This window comes from Caretta caretta, chromosome 1 (assembly GCF_965140235.1).
Source record: "Caretta caretta isolate rCarCar2 chromosome 1, rCarCar1.hap1, whole genome shotgun sequence".
Taxonomy (NCBI): Eukaryota; Metazoa; Chordata; order Testudines; family Cheloniidae; genus Caretta; species Caretta caretta.
The window spans coordinates 291,845,731-291,859,569 of record NC_134206.1 but is presented as its reverse complement, the minus strand read 5'-3'; the positions used below and the strand labels follow the sequence as shown (position 1 = coordinate 291,859,569).

Here is a 13,839-nt window from a genome sequence, read left to right as displayed (position 1 = left end):
CTTCAAGAAGGATGTGGATAAATTGGAGAGAGTCCAGCGAAGGGCAACAAAAATGATTAGGGGTCTGGAACATATGAGTTATGAGGAGAGGCTGAGGGAGCTGGGATTGTTTAGCCTGCAGAAGAGAAGAATGAGGGGGGATTTGATAGCTGTTTTCAACTACCTGAAAGGGGGTTCCAAAGAGGATGGCTCTAGACTGTTCTCAATGGTATCAGATGACAGAACGAGGAGTAATGGTCTCAAGTTACAGTGGGGGAGGTTTAGATTGGATATTAGGAAAAACTTTTTCACTATGAGGGTGGTGAAACACTGGAATGCGTTACCTAGGGAGGTGGTAGAATCTCCTTCCTTAGAGGTTTTTAAGGTCAGGCTTGACAAAGCCCTGGCTGGGATGATTTAACTGGGAATTGGTCCTGCTTTGAGCAGGGGGTTGGACTAGATGACCTTCTGGGGTCCCTTCCAACCCTTATATTCTATGATTCTATGATTCTATGAAGAGTAGTCATATACTGTAGTCAACTCCCATACACTTGAGTTTTCATGTGTCCTCTATAGAGACAATATGCCATTAACTAGGTTTCTAATTTGTGCACTTTCACTAGCTAGTCTTCAGCTTCTCATAACTCATTTTAGACTCAGATGTTCTTTTCTTCTACCAGCTGAAATACTAACTAATTTTTCCATTCTTCAGTTCTTTCATTTTAATTACAAAACTGTAATATAAAGTACATACACACACCTCCTTGTTGTTGTTTGTTATTTTAGGAAAATGTTCTGTTTAAAATTTTTAATTTAGTGCTTGTGAACAATGCTAGCTTAACATCCTTGCAGCCTGAAGTTTTCTTTTTGTCACATAACAGGAGTAGGATGAGCTGCTGCAGTGCGAGCTCCCCCGCACTGTCCTACCAATGTCGCTCTACCATGTTTGGTAAGGCCCACCTCTATGCTTGTGATTAGACTAGCCTTTGTTTCTAAAATTTCACTTTATTGCTTACAGTACTGTAGTCCTAATGGTGGTAGGAACAGTGGGCGTTTTATTGCACACGGTGAGTTGCTTGCATTTTTACCATCATGCCATCTAATCCTGATCTGAGCAAGTCTAGACAATGTGAGAGCTACCTTGTCTAAACTACATCTCCCACTGAGGGGGGGTGCAATAGGGTTGGCAACACTGGGAAATTTTAGGGAAAAAGCCAGTGAAGACAAGGAAAAGGCTAATGAGAGGGTAGTTGTCTCCATATCCGTTCACTGCTTCTGCTTTAGCTGCTATTGTATCAACACCCCTATGCATCTTATTCAGTTTTAATACTTGTATACAGTATATTGAGGGGCAAAGGTCTCCTTGTATGATGCTTGCTGTGAGATCCATTCTTAGTGAAATAGTTCCAGTTCAAAAAACTGAAAGAGTTGTCATTCTGTGCTACTGAGATTAACCTAGTGTTATCCTTAGTGGACTGAAGTGTTAGACTGCATGAACCATAATCTCCTTTGCCTTCGATTAGCACCTGATATTTGAAACTCAGGGAAGGACAGAAAGATCAAAGGATAATTTTCTTATATAACATTCCATTCTGGCTGAAGAGATGGTAGTAAACTTGTATTGTTTTCTGTTAAAGAGTAAGAGTTGCTTTAATTATTCTCCTTGGCGCTCCAGCTTTATGCAGGACGCTATTGGTTTGAATTAGACTCTATATAACTTGACTGTGTGTGAAAAAAATTTAGGTTTGGTATAATTATGAGAGGACCCATAATGTTTTTATATAAAAATTGACATTTTAAAAAAAATGTGGTATTTATTAGCTTATGTGATGGATCAAATATTCTGTTGCTAGCAGGAAAAAAACCCTTAAGATTTCAGCCTTGATAATATATCCTCCAGCGAAACTTTCCTTGCACAGACACAGCTTTCAGTGATTATATCTTCTCTAAAACTAGCTCCATCTTTATGACTTACAGTACTTCAAGCAGTTCTGTCAAATTGCGGTTTCAGTAGCACAGGAAACGGGCAGATAAATAATTTATAACCTCTACATGAATACATCTTTTTAAAAGCTGTAAACAATAGCTCAGATACACAGATATTTCAAGAAGCTGATACATCATAGTTTTGTAATATTTTTCTTGTATTGAGGCAGTCATTGGCTTTATTTTTTTCAGCATGAACTCAAACCAAAGCCCAAAATACTAGAAAATCCTGGAGAAAGGATGGGGGCTGGGAAAAGCAAGCACATGGTGAATGATTTTACGTCAAAACTGGAAAATGGTAATTACATACCATGGCCATCAGCATCATATTTTTTACAGCCTACCCTTCTGCAAGTATTTAGAGGACTGAAACTAAACTAGATCCAATAGTAATGGTTTATATTTATCTATCATCCCTTCCATTTGAGGATCTTACAACACTTTCTAAACATTGGGCCAGGTCCTCACCTGCTATCAATTGTCATATATTCACTAACTTAAATACACTGATTTGAACCTGCTGAGGATCTGGACCATTAATGAGTTTACCCATGCTATTATAATTCCCATTTTATTTATTGGGAAGCTGAGATAGAGAGGTTATTGTCTTCTGTGGCTTTGGGAAAATCATCTCTGATAGAGCCAGAACTAAAATTCAGATCTCCTCACTCTTAAGATATGTCTATATTTACACAATATTTGGATGTGTAAGTCTCCCCTAGTGACATTCTAGAGGCAAGTTATCGCCACTCCTTTCCTCAGCTCCTCCTCATCTTCCTTCTTGTTGCCAGATTGAGTTGCATTTTGTAACTATCGTGGTGAAAATTAAATGAATCAGCAACAAGAAGTAGGGGGCACACAAAGAGACATCAGGGTTCCGATCTTTCACTCTACTCTAGTTCCCAAAAAACTGACTGACTATTTGTAGAGTATATATGTGAGTATTCCCAAGTATGAATTCCCCTCCATCAGCTGTGGTATTTGGAGAGGCAGGATAGTCTTGTGATTAAAGTACAGTAGTGAGACTGGGTCCAATTGTGCCAATGTAGACAGAGAGATCTCTATCAGTGCAAGTATCAGAGGGGTAGCCATGTTAGTCTGTATCCACAAACACAACGAGGAGTCTGGTGGCACCTTAAAGATGAACAGATTTATTTGGGCATAAGCTTTCGTGGGTAAAAATCCCCACTTCTTCAGATGCATGGAGTGAAAATTATTAGATACAGCATAAATATATTGGCACATGAAGAGAAGGGCGTTACCTTACCAGTACAGCTATGCCAGTACAGTAGTAGCAATGGTGGAAGTTGCAAGGTCCAGGCATTTTTACCACTGTATCATTGAATCCTGCAAGGGGAACTCACTTGTGTTATATTGCCACAATTCAACAATGAGATGTTCTGACAGCTGAAGCAGAGGGAGGACTGGCTGTCTAGCAGGCTAGGTCTGATATTGCAATTCCAATAACCTATAAATGTTTCCATAGTTATACAGAATTTAGCAGTCAGAGGAATTCCTAAATGCTTTAAAACTCACTTTACCCACCACTAAAATGGTATGTACCCAGTGTGTTAAACAGTAGACCACACCATTACACGACATTTTAGAAAAGGAAGTGAAAAACAACAACATTATATTAAAACTCAGATAATTTAGTTCATCACAATGTAGTTTACCTAAACAAAAACTAGACTAAGATGTCAGGACTAACAGCCTTACTTTTGCCAAAAATGTCTTGGGTTCTCTAATGGCCACAAGGGTTGTTGTATGTCTCATTTGAAAGTCAGCACCTCCAACACAGCAGCATCTCCCAGCTGGATCATTGGTATGCTACTGGAAAAGAAGTAACCATGGACCAAATCACCAAGATATTCCAGGATCACCAGAGGTGGTTGGGTTTTTTTTGTTTGGGGTTTTTTGTTTTCTTTTTTAAAGTTTTTTCCATCCATCCAACTTATGACCAGGATCAAATCTGTTTGGTTTGACAGTTCAGACAACATCAGAGTTTGAGGTGCTCTCACTGTAGACAAAGGAACATACAATTAAGGAGAATGTCAAAATAAAATTAACTCAGCAAGTTCTTTATGGCCATATCAAGACAATGCACTAAAATAGTGTGTGCGCACAGGCATGCATGTAGTACCAACTAAGAGAAAATGACTGCAAGATCTTTGTATCAGGGATTGTCTTTGTGTCTGTTGTATTTAGCACAATGGGACCATGATCTTCATTGAGGCTTTTGGGCCCTACCACAGTACAAATAATAATACAGAATTACTACATTGCCTGAAGGACTGTCAAGGACATGACCGGGATGGCAGGTCAGAACTCAGTCAGGGCTAATGGTCAGAGCCATGGGGCTAGCCAGGCCTGGAGTTTAGAGCAGAGCCAAGAATCAGGGCCACAGGATACCCCAGGGCATGGTCAAGAGCAGAACTGAGAGGGTCAGAACCATGATCAGAAGCCAAATACCTGAGCCAGAGACTTGGTCAGGAAGCAGAGCCAGGGGGTATCAAGGATGGAGAAGGGTAGGGTCTGATGCAGGCATAAGAGCAGGTTGGGCAGGAGGAGGCACAGGAAGCAGGACCAAGCACTACTGTGGCTAGGAAACACATTGAGCAGTCAGCAAGTTGTGGCTGTTGCTGGGTTTAATAGTAGTTAGCTCCACCCCTCCATCAATCAGGAAGTGCAGTCAATTAGTCAGCCCCTGTAAAGATCAGCTGTGTCCAGTGTGTTGCTAGGAGACTGCCCCTGCTGCATCTGGCTCCCTCACAACTAAATACTAAGGAACCTGATGTTTTGGGGGGAATCATACAAAATCAGGGTTGGAAGGGACCTCAGGAGGTCATCTAGTCCAACCCCCTACCCAAAAGTCTTGTAACTTTGTTTTCAGACATCTGATACAGACTGAAACATATTTTTGAACAACTTGAATGAATAAGATCAGGATTGAAACCTACAATTCAAAGGAAAAAGTTCTTCAATTTCAGAAGCAAAGGGACAAGGTGCACATTACTCAATCAGCAAAGAAGCAGATCGTATTTCTTAGAATAAACTAAAACAACACTGATTGTATCTTTACCTGGAAGGACATCAGCCCAGAAAGACAAATCAAGTGTTATGAACTACTTCTGTTAACAAGGGACTTTGTGGTTGAGCCCTTGTTGCTGTTTTGGGTTACTTTTCAATAGAAGTCTTTCATTTTTTAGGAGACCAGAGCTGCACACAGCCCTCCTAGCCTTCCCATTCCTAATTTTCCAGATTAAGGAAATAAACAGATACTCCAGATATGCATAATGCTGTTGTCTAATTTGACCTGTACGGACAAATTGGTTTGAGACTTGTGTGGTCTGGATTATTCAGATTGAAACTAACTTGATTTAATGAATTATAATAAAATACAGTTTTTGTCTTTTTTTTTTTAAAGATCCAAAATATTGAATGTAAGAATTCAATGAAGTAATAATCACTAATTGCTTGTGTTTTGCTATTGGCATCATAATTTAATGTTATGTAAAAAATGTGGTGTTCTTGTATCATGTGACCTGTTCTGGCATTTGGGAAAAAAATAGGTGTTTAAATTGTTGTTAGGTGGAAAAGACAGATTCTTAACTTTAGGCTGCCAGGAGTTGGAATATTGTTTGTGAGTTTGGAAGAACAACATTTTTTAATCTGGTTCATGGATTGTGTGATGGGTTTGGTCACAGAGACCCCCTTGGGACTGCCACCTGATGTGCTGAGACTACCTCTGAGCCCATTTTCCCTGCCAGCTTCAGTACTTTGTCTTGTTGAGCCAGACAGGCTAGCCTGCTGCAAACACAGACCCAGGTCTCAACCACATCCCCCAAAAGCTGCAGACTTAACTGAAAACAGCTTAAGAAGTTCTCCTGTCTTTAGCACCCAGACACCCAGCTCCCAATCGGATCCAAACCTCAAATAAATCCATTTTACTCTGTATAAAGCTTATACAGGGTAAACTCATAAATTGTCCACCCTCTGTAACACTGATAGAGAGAGATGCACAGCTGTTTACTCCCCCAGGAATTAATTGCTTACTCTGGGTTAATTAATAAACAAAAGTGATTTTATTAAGTATAACAAGTAGGATTTAAGTGGTTCCAAGTAATAACAGACAGAACTAAGTAAATTACCAAGCAAAATAAAACAAAAACATGAAAGTCTAAGCCTAATAAAGTACGAAACGAAATGCAGGTAAATCTTACCCTCAGATGTATTCCAATAAGCTTCTTTCACAGACTAGACTCCTTTGTAGTCTGGGCCCAATCCTTTCCCCGGTACAGTCCTTGTTCCAGCTCAGGTGGTAGATAGGGGATTTCTCAAGACTGCAGACCCTTTTTTTCTGTTCTACCCCCTTATATAGCTTTGGCACAAGGCAGGAATATTTTGTTTCTCTGGGACCCTGCCCCCCCTCCTAAATGGAAAAGCAGGTTTAAGATGGATTCCAGTACCAGGTGACATGGTCACATGTCCTGGGAGACTGCAAGCCTTCATTCTTCCTGGCCTGACTCACAGGAAGGTTTGCAAGTAAACAGAGCCATTTACAACTAGTTGTCCTAGTTGATAGGAGCCATCAAGATTGCAAACCACCATTAATGGCCCACACTTTGCATAATTACAATAGGACCTCAGAGTTTATATTTCATATTTCTAGTTTCAGATACAAGAATGGTACATTTATACAAATTGGATGACCCACACTCAGTAGATTATAAGCTTTGTAATAATACCTTATAAGAGACCTTTTGCATTAAGCATATTCCAGTTACATTATATTCACACTCATCAGCATATTGTCATAAAATCATATGGAGTGCAATGTCACAGAGTGGATGCATGCTTGTTGCAATGGGGGTAAAGTGAGTGATTTTGTATATACTAGCTCTACATTTCCTAGTGCACACATCTCTGGAATAGTTTTTCTTTTTCCCTTTCCTCAGTCTGGAGGTTGGCATTATTATTTATAATACACTGGTTCATTAAATCATAGAAAAATGTCACTGATTATTTTCAGGTAATTTATCCATGGTGATTAAATGTTTTGTTTTTTTTTTGGCCTTATTAACAGCATGGGTGTGTATTTCCATATGCTATATTTTGTGATTATTATAAGTATACTTTTAAAATATGCAAATCATTGCATATCTGAACAAAGACAAGTTAGGGAACCTAACTGTCTATACAGAGGAGAGTCCCAACTTTAGGAAAAGATTAAATCAGATGATATTTAGAGGCGTCATCAGTTAAGAATAAGCCATTCCTTTTAAGCATTAAGTGATGAAGCAGTTCTGGGAACTGCCAGACACTCAGTTTAAAAGCTGGCACTTATGAAATGAAATCTAGTGCTTCTGAAGACCATACTCTGTATATGAAATTAAATATATACAAGACAAGTAATACTGGTAAAATCTTTGCTGGTATAGCTGCATCTACACTAAGCCAGCACAGCTGTGTTGGTCAGGGGTGTGAAGAGGTCTGTTGCTTGACGAACATAGCTATGTTGGCAGAAGCCCTTAGGGTAGACACAGCCTAAAAGATATGTCAAACTTGGGCTATATAGACTTTCTTGGGCCCTGATGCTGCAGAGATCTTTGCACAGCCAGACCCCTGCTCCCTTGGAGAACTCAATTGACTTCCATGCTGGCAGATCTGATTGCAGGATTGAGGGTCCATTTTGTAGTTCCTTTTATATTCTTTAGTTCTTTCCTTACTGCTTAGATTTGATTGTTACGTTATGCTGCATAAAGAGTATTGGGTTATAGTAGGGTGCTGGTTTGTCTATTACAGTTGAAATGCCCCAAACAAGAATCTCCTATTTGCATTTCTCTCTCTCTGATTCAGAGGATCTTCCATTTTCCCCTTCTCATCCACAAAAGGATCCTTGTTCACTCAATCTTCATTGGACATTAGAGGTCTGGCATAGTTTCTTTTGGAGCTCATTGGTGACATTGCATTTTTCCACCAGAAGGATGTGGTGGAGAAGGATGTGAAGAGCTCATTAATATCCTCATAGCACTTGCAGACCCTGCTATCCTGGGATAAAGGAGCCAAGTTTAATTTTTAACAGTATTTTATGATGATACTCAGAATATTCAGTAGAAAGCTATTACTGAAGCATAACAAGCTCAGTGCAGATTAAAGGAATATAAGGGGGGGAGCGATAGCTCAGTGGTTTGAGCATTGGCCTGCTAAACCCAGGGTTGTGAGTTCAATCCTTGAGGGGGCTATTTGGAGATTGGTCCTGCTTTGAGCAGGGGGTTGGACTAGATGACCTCCTGAGGTCCCTTGCAACCCTGATATTCTATGATTCAAGATTTAGATATTCTCCTTCAATACGTAGAATATGTATGTAACCAGAAGTCTTTTTGGTGTGTGGGAAAAAGAAAAACACCTAAATCAAACAGACAAACAAATAAAAACCCAGTGTGTATCAGGGTATTCTAAATGCCTCCTAATTAGTAACAAGGTTGAGGTCCTCTCCTGAAGAAGTGAAGGTAGATTGTGGAGAGGGAAAGCTTAAGTGTTTTTAACATGTTCCTCTCAAAAATATTTATTTTTTTCTCTTTGAAACAAATGTGTATAACGTACTCTTGAATTTTATACAATAGCAATTTAGGCTCCAGGCGCGCTCTTAAAATGTTATTCTACAGAGTGAGAACTGAAACAGCCTCTGGATCAAACTAGAAAGGGTTGTTTAGTTTTTTCTTAGGTGAATTGTCTTACAAGATCCAGATTCTCCACATTAGAAATATCCCAAAAATGTTTTTTGAAAATCAAATTGCATTGTGTATGGGTCATACTTGCATTCAGAATATTTTATTTTACTATTGTTACACAGCAATTAATGCTGCTCAATATTTAGTAGAGAAAGTGTTCTGCTACTTGGTCATTTGGCCTAATGGGCTCCAGGCCATTCAGCACTTAATTGTAGTGGATCCATCATTTCTCTTCTCCCCTTGTCAAGTTCTCTCCTCCCTCCTTTTCTCTTGGACAGTTTCTTCCTTCCCCTTGTTAATCTTTCTCCCTCCTAACATGGCTACAGAAGCCACTTTTGCAGTGGTTCTCTCTCTCTGATTGTCCTAGGGCAGTAGTAAGCTTTATGGGAAGTAAGCTTTTCAGGACAGATGTATTTGTACAACATCTAGCACAACAGGGCCTCAATCCTGCTGACTGATAATGAAATTGAGGTGGGAGATCAGTGTGCTATCTCATTGGATGGACTTATCAGGATATTTAAGTGTAGGTTGGCAACGTCTCTCAGGAAGTAAATAATGACACTTTATTTGTCTGGATGGAGTTTTGGGCTGACAGTTTAGTTTTTCCTAGCTGGCTCTGAATACTGACAAACACCTTTTTGGTTTTGCTCATTAGTGTCTCAAAACTCCAAATGCAAGCTTCAAAAAAGGATACTTACAGTATTACACTAAGTAAAGTAGGTTCAAACTAATTTTGTCTTAAACTGACCAAATTAGAATGCAATAATATAAGAACTATAATCTCTAATTGATAGGTGATAGGCTTCATGGTTAACACAGTAATATTTTCTGTTTTCTATCTTTGACCCCGTTCCCTTTGTAGATAGCTCTGTGCAAGCTCCCAAAGAGAAATCTCATTTTGGCACAGAGTAAACCAAAGTCTACAGGCAAGGTGATCTATCATCCACTGAGTCTAATGCTATGTGTCAAATCATATTATAAGACTGCTCAATATCCCCTCTCCAGTCCTAGCCTTTGGCTTTATTTTCCTGTGTATTCTAGAATGGAACTGCTTACAAGAGTGACTTTTCTTGCTGACTGTCAAATCAAATACCAGTCACTTATTATTAATTATTATTACTATGACAACAGCACCTGATAGCTGGCTAAAATTAAGATTAATTTGCTGTTTCCATTATAATGCTCTCTTTTAATCCATTAACAGCTTTTCATGTTTAATTCATATTTAATTCGTACACACACACACAAGAGTACATCTACAACAAACTACCTTAAAGAATGTTAAAGTTGCAATGTGAAGCACCACATCATTTCCCAAGAATTAGTCCATTACCATCATACTTAACCACATCAACGTATGTATACCCTCTCTAACTTTCGTTTCAGCATTATCACTATTCTGGCTTGACATCTTCACATTCCAAACACCAAATAATACAAAATAAATCACATACTCCAAGTTACTTACCTTATAAAAAATGCAAGCAAACTTCTCCTGTATATTTACATTGTGAGTTATAAAAAATCAGCTTTTATACTGTACAGTGCACAGTATAAACAAATAAAAATAAATTAACTGGTTGAAGTTAAAGTTGTACTTTGCAGTGTGATTTTCTATCTTCAGAAAAGTCAGCAAGTAGCTCAGTGGAGTTAGGGGAGGGAGTAGCAGGGAGTAGAAAGGCTCCTGAAGGAATCCTTGGGGTGGGGGGTGGGGGGAAAATCTAGAGTATTTATGACTCTCAAGCAGATGGCCTGAAGGTTTAATCCTGGAGGGAGTAGGTTAGGAGGGAAAGGAAGTAGAGAGGCTTGCCTTGAATCCCAGGCTGATATAGTCCCATTTTACAGAAGTGAACATTGGAAAAACAAAAGAGGTTAAATGACTCACGCAGACTCACCAAGGTTCATTAGAATTGGGACTAGAACTTGAGTTTCTGTTTGTCTGCCCTGGACTGAGTCCACCAGATCAGTGTTTCTCAACGACTGGTCCGTGGACTGGCGTCAGTCCCTGAGATCTCCCTGATACAGTTTAGGAAGGCATCAAGCTGGTCCATGGTATCCAAAAGGTTGAGAAACACTGCACTAGATCACACTGCCAGAGTACTTGAAATCATTTTTGGTTTACTACAGTGGCAGGACTGGACATGGACACAGCTATATAGTATGAGACTCAATTCTTTGTTTAAGTCTTTATTTTAGAAGTGTTTTTCAGGCTATAATAATAAGTAATATATCTCAGGATATCTAAATAATATTTATTCCTTCCTCAACTTGAAAGATTTGTTATTTGACTGGGTTTATAGAGATCCTGTTGTATTAAACACTTTTGGCCGTATCATCCCCTCCCACAGGAGAAGGCGTACCTAAAAAACTCTAGGGTGTTGACCTGATGGCATTCCCAGTGCACAAGAGAGTCAAGGACATGGTACTATGGCTCTACAACTGCCGTGGGCCAGCTGCAGGGAGAACTGGTACATCCATGCTATTCATTGTTCTGCCATCCCCCAGGACAAAATGGCTCCTTTGGTCAGCATTAACATATCACATGCTCGAATTTCCATGGGTTAACAGAGAGGAAATGCACAGAGAAAGTTGCATAGGTTTATAAAAGAGAACAAAGCTGGTTAAGACCATCTTTCCCATTACATGCTTTCTGTACAGTTTTGGACCCAAAAAATGAAGGCAATATTTTGGCACTTTAACAACAGGTTACTTCCTAATCCCAAAGCCCCATTCCTTGTGTAACTCCCACTGAAGTCAGTAGGAGCATTGTGTATGGAACAGCTGCAGGGTGTTCAGTGTTCAGTGATTTAAATACACCAAGTAATGCATCTTGGTGCACCAGCATGATTGTCAGGTGCAGTATTAATTTGGTTGGTTTTAGCACATTTTTATGTCTTTCACTTATAACTATAATTCATGTAATATTTTTATAAGGTTTCTGCCATTTTTCTCCTTTCCCTTCTTCGTCTTTATTTTCTTTGTTTCAATGTGACATTTACATTTCTGGTATATAAATAATGAGAAATCTCAGTATTTCAGTGGTAAACATAGGGGCCAATACGTGTGAAAGACCTTTAATCTCACACCTACATAAAAGTACAAAAATAAAACAAAACAAAAAATCCCACCACTGGAGCTATGCCAGTTTATTCACAAAGGCATAAATTGTTAAATTTTATGACAACTTGTTTTATGTTACTGAGAGGCAGGGAGATACAGTAGATTTTCATTTGTAAACTCTTTTAAATGGAAGCAAGAGTCTGGAAGAGTCATGGATTACTGATTGCTGGTTAATATTTAATCCCTTCTGTGTGTGTGTGTGTCTGCTGAGAAAACCTTTTTTTTTAAAAAAAAGCACAAAGATATAGCTACTTGCTAGGAGAAAGTTTCTGTTAAGAGCTGGTGAACAGTGGAGGTGGAAATCTGAACCATCTGTGGTGGAATTTGCTGAACAAATATGCAGGAACTGTAGTTTTTATAGTCTTTATCTCAGTCTTTATTTTATAGCAACTGCATAGGCTTGACAGGCATAGGATTGTTACTGTTAAGAAATTATGCTCTGGCAAGGAATGTGTGTCACAATAGTTTGATGTTGCAACGTAAATATCATCCTGTAGTGCTGCAACATGAGATGACCAGTCAAGAAGAGGGTTTCTTATGTTGCATGGGTGGGAGGAGGGGACTTACAACTTCTCCGTGGCTCAGCCAGAAGATCCATTGCTCTGGAACCCCATTCTTGGAACCTGACTTATTTCTATTGTTTCAGCTCAGGTGAATAGATCCAGCAAAGCTATTCAGTAGGTAAGTGGGGAAGCTTGTCGTTGTGGTAGATGGCTACAACACTTGTAGCCAATATTATAATAATAATAATTAATAAACTATCTAAAGATTTATTAACTAGAGAAAGGAAATAAGAGTTATTTACAAGGCTGAAACAGGTAAACATACACGCACAAATGAGTTACAGTCTTAAGTTTCAAAAGGTAATAGAAGCTTCTGTAATAAGCAAACTCTATGGGTATCTCTGTATAGCAACTAGACACCTGTGGCTGGCCTGTGCCAGCCAACTCGGGCTCATGGGTCTTGGGCTGCGGGGCTATTTCATTGGTGTGTTGTGTTGACTTGGCTCGGGCTGGAGCCCGCACTCTGGGACTCTCCCATCTTCCAGGGTCCTAGAGTCTGGGCTCCAGCCCAAGCCTAGATGTCTACACAGCAGTGAAACAGCCCTGCAGTAGGTCTCCTTTTCATGGGGCGGGGGCAGCCAAGTATTTTGTCCTCTGTTCGACAATGGTTCATCTGGTGTTAATGGGCCTTCTTTTGTTGGCCGGCACACTCATTAATGCTTCTCTCCTGTCTGGTGATTTACAGTTACAGAGCAAACACTCAGGTATTACCATATAACACGGAATACAGATATTATAAGTGAGATTAATGCATGCAGCAATTTACAAGCATTCCTTAAAGTCTAAACACTAAGTACATTTTTATAACTCTAATGCCTATTTTAACAATACTGAGATACAGATGGGCCAGGCTGGTTCCAGCTATGTATTTGTCAATGTTCAGTTGAGACTGAGGGGCCTTGGCATGAGCTGGCACCTGGTCTACCAGCATTACAGGTCTCTCTCCGTCTCTTCTGTTGAAGTTGTGCTCTGAATAAATAGTGAAAGGGTAAGGGCCTACTTGAATTGCAGGATGATTGTCAAATAATTGTGGCTGAGCTGTGGACAAGACATGGAAAATCCCGGAAAAGTAATAATGGACCTTTATTAATTGAGGTAATCTGGAAAAGCTAGCTGTGTGTGGGGCTGACAATGGGAGCCCAGGCTGCATCTGGGGCTGACAGCAGGAGCCCCGGCCACACGTGGGGCTGACTGTTAAAATGTAACATACTTGCATCTGAATTCAGCATCAAAATTGCGGTGGAAGCGTAATATTGCGTGATCCGCAATATCACGAATTAAGTAGGGCCTTATGAAAGAGTGATTGGAGAAAGGGGGCTGGACCCAGGGTCTTCTGCTCCCCAGATGGATGCCCCAACTAATGGGTGACGTTCCATTGTAGCTCTCTCTCTGTCTCTCTGGCCCAATCACTCTTTCTTATTTATCCAGAATAGAATAGTTTCAACAGGAGAGACCGA

The 13,839-nt window shown here is 39.7% G+C and overlaps 1 protein-coding gene across 2 annotated transcripts in view; it reads left to right on the top strand.

The window, feature by feature from the left end:
* Positions 1 to 13,839, top strand: part of RASSF3 (Ras association domain family member 3) — a 171,467-nt gene that overhangs the window by 4,546 nt on the left and 153,082 nt on the right. The window contains exon 1 of one of the 2 annotated variants that reach the window (XM_075124380.1): positions 907 to 928. The exons of the other annotated variant lie outside the window; for it this stretch is intronic. Coding sequence (XP_074980481.1) covers positions 922 to 928 — 7 coding nt within the window. The 5' untranslated portion in view covers positions 907 to 921. Of the gene's footprint in view, positions 1 to 906; positions 929 to 13,839 lie in introns of those variants that run through there. 2 annotated transcript variants of the gene reach the window in all.